General features: G+C 56.9%; 1 protein-coding gene across 1 annotated transcript; it reads left to right on the forward strand.

The window, feature by feature from the left end:
- The first annotated feature begins 2,651 nt into the window (after positions 1–2,651).
- On the forward strand, positions 2,652–4,631 carry LOC138368322 (keratin-associated protein 16-1-like). The gene has a single exon (XM_069330848.1). The coding sequence runs from the start codon at positions 2,652–2,654 to the stop codon at positions 4,629–4,631; it is 1,980 nt and encodes a 659-aa protein (XP_069186949.1).
- Positions 4,632–11,992: the final 7,361 nt, after the last annotated feature.

Genomic DNA, 11,992 nt, shown 5'->3' on the forward strand with positions numbered 1-11,992 from the left:
CTCTACGCTCTCACCCAACATTAGAGCTCTACGCTCTCACCCAGCATTAGAGCTCTACGCTCTCACCCAAAATTAGAGCTCTAGGCTCTCACCCAAAATTAGAGCTCTACGCTCTCACCCACCATTAGAGCTCTACGCTCTCACCCAGCATTAGAGCTCTACGCTCTCACCCAGCATTAGAGCTCTAGGCTCTCACCCAGCATTAGAGCTCTAGGCTCTCACCCAGCATTAGAACTCTACGCTCTCACCCAGCATTAGAGCTCTAGGCTCTCACCCAGCATTAGAGCTCTAGGGTCTCACCCAGCATTAGAGCTCTAGGGTCTCACCCAGCATTAGAGCTCTACGCTCTCACCCAGCATTAGAGCTCTACGCTCTCACCCAGCATTAGAGCTCTACGCTCTCACCCAACATTAGAGCTCTAGGCTCTCACCCAGCATTAGAGCTCTACGCTCTCACTCAGCATTAGAGCTCTACGCTCTCACCCAACATTAGAGCTCTAGGCTCTCACCCAGCATTAGAGCTCTACGCTCTCACCCAGCATTAGAGCTCTATGCTCCCAGCCTTGCCTTAGCCATCACGACACATTACACTTCCAACACCTGACTATATTAAATAAATATCAAAAACCACTAAATTCCCTGAATGTTGTCATCTGTGCACACTGCCACACTATGTGGTGGACCTGTGCACACTGCCACACCTTGTGGTGGACCTGTGCACACTGCCACACCTTGTGGTGGGGCTGTGCACGCCGCCACACCTGGTGGTGGACCTGTGCACACTGCCACACCTTGTGGTGGACCTGTGCACACTGCCACACCTTGTGGTGGACCTGTGCACACCGCCACACCTTGTGGTGGACCTGTGCACACTGCCACACCTTGTGGTGGACCTGTGCACACCCCCACACCATGTGGTGGACCTGTGCACACTGCCACACTATGTAGTGGACCTGTGCACACCGCCACACTATGTAGTGGACCTGTGCACGCCGCCACACCTTGTGGTGGACCTGTGCACACTGCCACACCTTGTGGTGGACCTGTGCACACTGCCACACCTTGTGGTGGACCTGTGCACGCCGCCACACCTTGTGGTGGACCTGTGCACGCCGCCACACCTTGTGGTGGACCTGTGCACACTGCCACACCTTGTGGTGGACCTGTGCACACTGCCACACCTTGTGGTGGACCTGTGCACACTGCCACACCTTGTGGTGGACCTGTGCACACTGCCACACCTTGTGGTGGACCTGTGCACACTGCCACACCATATGGTGGACCTGTGCACGCCGCCACACCTTGTGGTGGACCTGTGCACACTGCCACACCATGTGGTGGACCTGTGCACGCCGCCACACCTTGTGGTGGACCTGTGCACGCCGCCACACCTTGTGGTGGACCTGTGCACACTGCCACACCTTATGGTGGACCTGTGCACACTGCCACACCTTGTGGTGGACCTGTGCACACTGCCACACCTTGTGGTGGACCTGTGCACACTGCCACACCTTGTGGTGGACCTGTGCACACTGCCACACTATGTAGTGGACCTGTGCACACCGCCACACTATGTAGTGGACCTGTAAACGCCGCCACACCTTGTGGGGGACCTGTGCACACCGCCACACCTTGTGGTGGACCTGTGCACACTGCCACACCTTGTGGTGAACCTGTGCACACTGCCACACCATGTGGTGGACCTGTGCACGCCGCCACACCATGTGGTGGACCTGTGCACACTGCCACACCTTGTTGTGGAACTGTGCACACTGCCACACCTTGTGGTGGACCTGTGCACACCGCCACACCTTGTGGTGGACCTGTGCACACCGCTACACCGTGTGAAGGAACTGTGCACACCGCCACACCTTGTGGTGGACCTGTGCACACCGCTACACCGTGTGAAGGAACTGTGCACACCGCCACACCTTGTGGTGGACCTGTGCACACCGCCACACCTTGTGGTGGACCTGTGCACACCCCCATACCTTGTGGTAGACCTTTGCACACCGCCACACCTTGTGGTGGACCTGTGCACACCCCCACACCTTGTGGTAGACCTGTGCACACCGCCACACCTTGTGGTGGACCTGTGCACACCGCCACACCATGTGGTGGACCTGTGCACACCGCCACACCTTGTGGTGGACCTGTGCACACCCCCACACCTTGTGGTGGACCTGTGCACACCCCCACACCTTGTGGTAGACCTGTGCACACCGCCACACCTTGTGGTAGACCTGTGCACACCGCCACACCTTGTGGTGGACCTGTGCACACCGCCACACCATGTGGTGGACCTGTGCACACTGCCACCTTGTGGTGGACCTGTGCACACCGCCACACCTTGTGGTGGGACTGTGCACACTGCCACACCTTGTGGTGGGACTGTGCACACTGCCACACCTTGTGGTGGAACTGTGCACACTGCCACACCTTGTGGTGGAACTGTGCACACTGCCACACCTTGTGGTGGGACTGTGCACACTGCCACACCTTGTCGTGGACCTGTGCACACTGCCACACCTTGTGGTGAAACTGTGCACACTGCCACACCTTGTGGTGGAACTGTGCACACCGCCACACCATATGAAGGAACTGTGCACACTGCCACACCATGTGAAGGAACTGTGCACACCGCCACACCATATGAAGGAACTGTGCACACCCCCACACCTTGTGAAGGAACTGTGCACACCGCCACACCATATGAAGGAACTGTGCACACCCCCACACCTTGTGAAGGAACTGTGCACACCGCCACACCGGGTGAAGGAACTGCGCACACTGCCACACCATGTGAAGGAACTGTGCACACCCCCACACCTTGAAGGAACTGTGCACACCCCCACACCTTGTGAAGGAGCTGTGCACACCCCCACACCTTGTGAAGGAACTGTGCACACTGCCACACCTTGTGAAGGAACTGTGCACACTGCCACACCTTGTGGTGGGACTGTGCACACTGCCACACCTTGTGGTGGGACTGTGCACACTGCCACACCTTGTGGTGGAACTGTGCACACCGCCACACCATATGAAGGAACTGTGCACACTGCCACACCATGTGAAGGAACTGTGCTCACCGCCACACCCTGTGAAGAAACTGTGCACACCGCCACACCATATGAAGGAACTGTGCACACTGCCACACCATGTGAAGAAACTGTGCACACCGCCACACTGTGCGAAGGAACTGTGCACACTGCCACACCATGTGAAGGAACTGTGCACACTGCCACACCGTGTGAAGGAACCGTGCACACCCCCACACCATGTGAAGGAACTGTGCACACCGCCACACCATGTGAAGGAACTGTGCACACCGCCACACCATGTGAAGGAACTGTGCACACCGCCACACCATGTGAAGGAACTGTGCACACTGCCACACCGTGTGAAGGAACTGTGCACACCCCTACACCATGTGAAGGAACTGTGCACACCCCCACACCGTGTGAAGGAACTGTGCACACCCCCACACCGTGTGAAGGAACTGTGCACACCCCCACACCGTGTGAAGGAACTGTGCACACCCCCACACCATGTGAAGGAACTGTGCACTCCCCCACACCGTGTGAAGGAACTGTGCACACCCCCACACCATGTGAAGGAACTGTGCACACCCCCACACCATGTGAAGGAACTGTGCACACCCCCACACCGTGTGAAGGAACTGTGCACACCCCCACACCGTGTGAAGGAACTGTGCACACCCCCACACCATGTGAAGGAACTGTGCACACCCCCACACCATGTGAAGGAACTGTGCACACCCCCACACCGTGTGAAGGAACTGTGCACACCCCCACACCGTGTGAAGGAACTGTGCACACCCCCACACCATGTGAAGGAACTGTGCACACCCCCACACCGTGTGAAGGAACTGTGCACACCCCCACACCGTGTGAAGGAACTGTGCACACCCCCACACCGTGTGAAGGAACTGTGCACACCCCCACACCGTGTGAAGGAACTGTGCACACCCCCACACCGTGTGAAGGAACTGTGCACACCCCCACACCGTGTGAAGGAACTGTGCACACCCCCACACCATGTGAAGGAACTATGCACACCCCCACACCGTGTGAAGGAACTGTGCACACCCCCACACCATGTGAAGGAACTGTGCACACCCCCACACCATGTGAAGGAACTGTGCACACCCCCACACCATGTGAAGGAACTGTGCACACCCCCACACCATGTGAAGGAACTGTGCACACCCCCACACCGTGTGAAGGAACTGTGCACACCCCCACACCGTGTGAAGGAACTGTGCACACCCCCACACCATGTGAAGGAACTGTGCACACCCCCACACCATGTGAAGGAACTGTGCACACCCCCACACCGTGTGAAGGAACTGTGCACACCCCCACACCGTGTGAAGGAACTGTGCACACCCCCACACCATGTGAAGGAACTGTGCACACCCCCACACCATGTGAAGGAACTGTGCACACCCCCACACCATGTGAAGGAACTGTGCATACCCCCACACCGTGTGAAGGAACTGTGCACACCCCCACACCATGTGAAGGAACTGTGGACACCCCACACCATGTGAAGAAACTGTGCACACCCCCACACCGTGTGAAGGAACTGTGGACACCCCACACCATGTGAAGGAACTGTGCACACCCCCACACCGTGTGAAGGAACACGACAAAAATGTTTTTTGTCCCCCAAAAGATATATAACATGATCAATCTTAACCAAATATCCAAACTTTGGTTACTGGAAGTGGTTCATGGCGTGACCGTCCCCGCCCTCCCTCCACGCTCCACCCACTACTGTGTCACACCGTACCACCCACTACTGTGTCACACCGTACCACCCACTACTGTGTCACACCGTACCACCCACTACTGTGTGTCACACCGTACCACCCACTACTGTGTGTCACACCGTACCACCCACTACTGGGTGTCACACCGTACCACCCACTACTGTGTGTCACACCGTACCACCCACTACTGTGTGTCACACCGTACCACCCACTACTGTGTGCCACACCGTACCACCCACTACTGTGTGTCACACCGTACCACCCACTACTGTGTGTCACACCGTACCACCCACTACTGTGTCACACCGTACCACCCACTACTGTGTCACACCGTACCACCCACTACTGTGTCACACCGTACCACCCACTACTGTGTCACACCGTACCACCCACTACTGTGTCACACCGTACCACCCACTACTGTGTCACACCGTACCACCCACTACTGTGTCACACCGTACCACCCACTACTGTGTGCCACACCGTACCACCCACTACTGTGTGCCACACCGTACCACCCACTACTGTGTGCCACACCGTACCACCCACTACTGTGTGCCACACCGTACCACCCACTACTGTGTGCCACACCGTACCACCCACTACTGTGTGTCACACCGTACCACCCACTACTGTGTGTCACACCGTACCACCCACTACTATGTGCCACACCGTACCACCCCACTACTGTGTCACACCGTACCACCCACTACTGTGTCACACCGTACCACCCACTACTGTGTCACACCGTACCACCCACTACTGTGTCACACCGTACCACCCACTACTGTGTCACACCGTACCACCCACTACTGTGTCACACCGTACCACCCACTACTGTGTGCCACACCGTACCACCCACTACTGTGTGCCACACCGTACCACCCACTACTGTGTGCCACACCGTACCACCCACTACTGTGTGTCACACCGTACCACCCACTACTGTGTGTCACACCGTACCACCCACTACTGTGTGTCACACAGTACCACCCACTACTGTGTGTCACACAGTACCACCCACTACTGTGTGTCACACAGTACCACCCACTACTGTGTCACACCGTACCACCCACTACTGTGTGTCACACCGTACCACCCACTACTGTGTCACACCGTACCACCCACTACTGTGTGTCACACAGTACCACCCACTACTGTGTCACACAGTACCACCCACTACTGTGTGTCACACCGTACCACCCACTACTGTGTCACACCATACCACCACTACTGTGTCACACCGTACCACGTACTACTGTGTCACACCGTACCACGTACTACTGTGTCACACCGTACCACCCACTACTGTGTGTCACACCGTACCACGTACTACTGTCACACCGTACCACCCACTACTGTGTCACACCATACCACGTACTACTGTGTCACACCGTACCACCCACTACCGTGTCACACCGTACCACTCACTACTGTGTCTCACACCGTACCACCCACTACTGTGTCACTCCGTTACCACCCACTACTGTGTCTCACACCGTACCACCCACTACTGTGTCTCACACCGTACCACCCACTACTGTGTCACACCGTACCACCCACTACTGTGTCACACCGTACCACCCACTACTGTGTCACACTGTACCACCCACTACTGTGTCATACCGTACCACCCACTACTGTGTCACATCGTACCACCCACTACTGTGCACTACCCACTACTGTGCACCAAGCCTCACCACCCACTACTGTGCACTACTTACTACTGTGCGCCAAGCCTCACCACCCACTACTGTGCACTACGAACTACTGTGCACCATGCCTCACCACCCACTACTGTGCACCAAGCCTCACCACCCACTACTGTGCACTACCCACTACTGTGCACCAAGCCTCACCACCCACTACTGTGCACTACCCACTACTGTGCACCAAGCCTCACCACCCACTACTGTGCACTACCCACTACTGTGCACCAAGCCTCACCACCCACTACTGTGCACTACCCACTACTGTGCACCAAGCCTCACCACCCACTACTGTGCACCACCCACTACTGTGCAACAAGCCTCACCACCCACTACTGTGCACTACCCACTACTGTGCACCAAGCCTCACCACCCACTACTGTGCACTACCCACTACTGTGCACCAAGCCTCACCACCCACTACTGTGCACTACCCACTACTGTGCACCAAGCCTCACCACCTACTACTGTGCACCAAGCCTAACCACCCACTACTGTGCACCACCCACTACTGTGCACCACCTACTACTGTGCACCAAGCCTCACCACCCACTACTGTGCACTACCCACTACTGTGCACCAAGCCTCACCACCTACTACTGTGCACCAAGCCTCACCACCCACTACTGTGCACCAAGCCTCACCACCCACTACTGTGCACCAAGCCTCACCACCCACTACTGTGCACCAAACCTCACCACCCAATACTGTGCACCACCCACTACTGTGCACCACGCCTCACCACCTACTACTGTACACCACCCACTACTGTGCACCAAGCCTCACCACCCACCACTGTGCACCAAGCCTCACCACCCACTACTGTGCACCACCCACTACTGTGCACCACCCACTACTGTGCACCAGGAGTCCATAGAAACGTTTCCCAGAAACTAACAAATTAACCTTTACATGTGAACTGAACCCCAACCAGTTAGACCCAATTTAAATCTGGTTTATTGAACGCCTGAGGCCACGTGGACGGCTGATCAACCAGGCTGTTGTGGGCTGCAGCTGCAACAAATTGGTTAATCCGACACAATCAGCGGATAAGCCAGGCCATTAGGCTCGGTAACGACTGTAGAGTAATTATTACAGCAGAATAATTATCAGGAGTAAGTGCTAAGCCAGAATGACTGTGTAACATATGGTAGAGAGGTCAGGCACTGGGATACTGGGACAGGTCAGGCACTGGGCTACGAGGACAGGTCAAGCACTGGGATACGAGGACAGGTCAAGCACTGGGATACGAGGACAGGACAGGCACTGGGATACGAGGACAGGTCAGGCACTGGGATACGAGGACAGGTCAGGCACTGGGATACGAGGACAGGTCAGGGGCTGGGATACGAGGACAGGTCAGGGGCTGGGATACGAGGACAGGTCAGGGGCTGGGATACGAGGACAGGTCAGGGGCTGCGATACGAGGACAGGTCAGGGGCTGGGATACGAGGACAGGTCAGGCACTGGGATACGAGGACAGGTCAGGCACTGGGATACGAGGACAGGTCAGGCGCTGGGATACGAGGACAGGTCAGGCGCTGGGATACGAGGACAGGTCAGGCGCTGGGATACGAGGACAGGTCAGGCGCTGGGATACGAGGACAGATCAGGCCCTGGGATACGAGGACAGATCAGGCGCTGGGATACGAGGACAGATCAGGCGCTGGGATACGAGGACAGATCAGGCACTGGGATACGAGGACAGGTCAGGCGCTGGGATACTGGGACAGGTCAGGCGCTGGGATACTGGGACAGGTCAGGCGCTGGGATACGAGGACAGATCAGGCGCTGGGATACGAAGACAGGTCAGGCACTGGGATACGAGGACAGGTCAGGCACTGGGATACGAGGACAGGTCAGGCGCTGGGATACGAGGACAGGTCAGGCGCTGGGATACTGGGACAGGTCAGGCGCTGGGATACGAGGACAGATCAGGCACTGGGATACGAGGACAGATCAGGCACTGGGATACGAGGACAGGTCAGGCGCTGGGATACGAGGACAGGTCAGGCGCTGGGATACGAGGACAGGTCAGGCGCTGGGATACTGGGACAGGTCAGGCGCTGGGATACGAGGGCAGATCAGGCACTGGGATACGAGGACAGGTCAGGCACTGGGATACGAGGACAGGTCAGGCGCTGGGATACTGGGAGAGGTCAGGCGCTGGGATACGAGGACAGATCAGGCACTGGGATACGAGGACAGGTCAGGCACTGGGATACGAGGACAGGTCAGGCACTGGGATACGAGGACAGGTCAGGCACTGGGATACGAGGACAGGTTAGGCGCTGGGATACTAGGACAGGTCAGTCGCTAGGATACTAGGACAGGTCAGGCGCTGAGATACGAGGACAGATCAGGCACTGGGATATTGGGACAGGTCAGGCACTACGATACGAGGACAGGTCAGGGGCTGGGATACGAGGTCAGGTCAGGCACTGGGATACGAGGACAGGTCAGGGGCTGGGATACGAGGACAGGTCAGGGGCTGGGATACGAGGACAGGTCAGGGGCTGGGATACGAGGACAGGTCAAGGGCTGGGATACGAGGACAGGTCAGGGGCTGGGATACGAGGACAGGTCAGGGGCTGGGATACGAGGACAGGTCAGGCACTGGGATACCGTGACAGGTCAGGGGCTGGGATACGAGGACAGGTCAAGGGCTGGGATACGAGGACAGGTCAAGCACTGGGATACGGGGACAGGTCAAGCACTGGGATACGAGGACAGGTCAGGCGCTGGGATACTGGGACAGATCAGGCCCTGGGATACGAGGACAGATCAGGCGCTGGGATACGAGGACAGATCAGGCGCTGGGATACGAGGACAGATCAGGCACTGGGATACGAGGACAGGTCAGGCGCTGGGATACTGGGACAGGTCAGGCGCTGGGATACTGGGACAGGTCAGGCGCTGGGATACGAGGACAGATCAGGCGCTGGGATACGAAGACAGGTCAGGCACTGGGATACGAGGACAGGTCAGGCACTGGGATACGAGGACAGGTCAGGCGCTGGGATACGAGGACAGGTCAGGCGCTGGGATACTGGGACAGGTCAGGCGCTGGGATACGAGGACAGATCAGGCACTGGGATACGAGGACAGATCAGGCACTGGGATACGAGGACAGGTCAGGCGCTGGGATACGAGGACAGGTCAGGCGCTGGGATACGAGGACAGGTCAGGCGCTGGGATACTGGGACAGGTCAGGCGCTGGGATACGAGGGCAGATCAGGCACTGGGATACGAGGACAGGTCAGGCACTGGGATACGAGGACAGGTCAGGCGCTGGGATACTGGGAGAGGTCAGGCGCTGGGATACGAGGACAGATCAGGCCCTGGGATACGAGGACAGGTCAGGCACTGGGATACGAGGACAGGTCAGGCACTGGGATACGAGGACAGGTCAGGCACTGGGATACGAGGACAGGTTAGGCGCTGGGATACTAGGACAGGTCAGTCGCTAGGATACTAGGACAGGTCAGGCGCTGAGATACGAGGACAGATCAGGCACTGGGATATTGGGACAGGTCAGGCACTGCGATACGAGGACAGGTCAGGGGCTGGGATACGAGGTCAGGTCAGGCACTGGGATACGAGGACAGGTCAGGGGCTGGGATACGAGGACAGGTCAGGGGCTGGGATACGAGGACAGGTCAGGGGCTGGGATACGAGGACAGGTCAAGGGCTGGGATACGAGGACAGGTCAGGGGCTGGGATACGAGGACAGGTCAGGGGCTGGGATACGAGGACAGGTCAGGCACTGGGATACCGTGACAGGTCAGGCGCTGGGATACGAGGACAGGTCAGGCACTGGGATACGAGGACAGGTCAGGCACTGGGATACGAGGACAGGTCAGGCACTGGGATACGAGGACAGGTCAGGCACTGGGATACCGTGACAGGTCAGGGGCTGGGATACGAGGACAGGTCAAGGGCTGGGATACGAGGACAGGTCAAGCACTGGGATACGGGGACAGGTCAAGCACTGGGATACGGGGACAGGTCAGGCACTGGGATACCGTGACAGGTCAGGCACTGGGATACCGTGACAGGTCAGGCACTGGGATACCGTGACAGGTCAGGGGCTGGGATACGAGGACAGGTCAGGCGCTGGGATACGAGGACAGGTCAGGCACTGGGATACCGTGACAGGTCAGGGGCTGGGATACGAGGACAGGTTAGGGGCTGGGATACGAGGACAGGTCAGGGGCTGGGATACGAGGACAGGTCAGGGGCTGGGATACGAGGACAGGTCAGGGGCTGGGATACGAGGACAGGTCAGGGGCTGGGATACGAGGACAGGTCAGGGGCTGGGATACGAGGACAGGTCAGGGGCTGGGATACGAGGACAGGTCAGGGGCTGGGATACGAGGACAGGTCAGGGGCTGGGATACGAGGACAGGTTAGGGGCTGGGATACGAGGATAGGTCAGGGGCTGGGATACGAGGACAGGTCAGGGGCTGGGATACGAGGACAGGTCAGACACTGGGATACCGTGACAGGTCAGGCGCTGGGATACGAGGACAGGTCAGGCACTGGGATACGAGAGTGTGTAGCGGATCTATAACAGCAAAAGCTATAACAGGGGGAGGGGGGGAGGGAGGGGGAGGGAGGGAGTGAATTAACTACTATACTGGAGGGGGGGGGAGTGATGAAGGTACTCCTGTGACGTCAATAGCTTGAAGACTGACGGTGCTGTGACTTCACTGTACTTGTGGCCTAGGGGGGGCGGGGGGCAAGTGCGACCTTGGGAAGGGGGGGGGGGGACAAGTGCGGCCTGGTTGATACCTGGTTGATGGGGTTCTGGGAGTTGTTTTACTCCCCAAGCCCGCCCCGAGGCCAGGCTTGACCCACCACAGCCCGGTTGGTCGGGCACTCCTTGGAGAAAATGATTTAATATCTTTCTCTCGTCTTCTTTCTAGTGAGTACATTTGGAGAGCTTTGAGACGATCCAAATAATTTTGGTGCTTTATTGCGTGCCGTATATGTTCTCTGTATTCCCTCTATTTCAGCAATCTTTCCTGTTCTGAAGGGGAAGGTGAGTACTCAGCAGTACTCAAGACGGGATACTACAAGTGACTTGAAGAGTACAACCATTGTGATGGGATCCCTGGATTTGTAAGATCTCGTAATCCATCCTATCATTTTTCTGGCTGACGCAATATTTGCTTGGTTATGCTCCTTAAACGTTAGATCGTCGGACATCATTATTCCCAAATCCTTGACATGTTGCTTTCCTACTATGGGCAGATTTGATTGTGTTTTGTACTCTGTATTATGTTTAAGGTCCTCATTTTTACCGTACCTGAGTACCTGGAATTTATCTCTGTTAAACATCATGTTATTGTCTGTTGCCCATTCGAAAACTTTATTAATATCTGCTTGAAGTTTTTCAATGTCTTTAGCAGAGGTAATTTTCATGCTGATTTTTGTGTCATCTGCAAAGATGATACGAAGCTGTGACTTGTATTTGAGTCTATATC

The sequence above is a fragment of the Procambarus clarkii genome, chromosome 25 (genome assembly GCF_040958095.1).
Source record: "Procambarus clarkii isolate CNS0578487 chromosome 25, FALCON_Pclarkii_2.0, whole genome shotgun sequence".
Classification (NCBI taxonomy): Eukaryota; Metazoa; Arthropoda; class Malacostraca; order Decapoda; family Cambaridae; genus Procambarus; species Procambarus clarkii.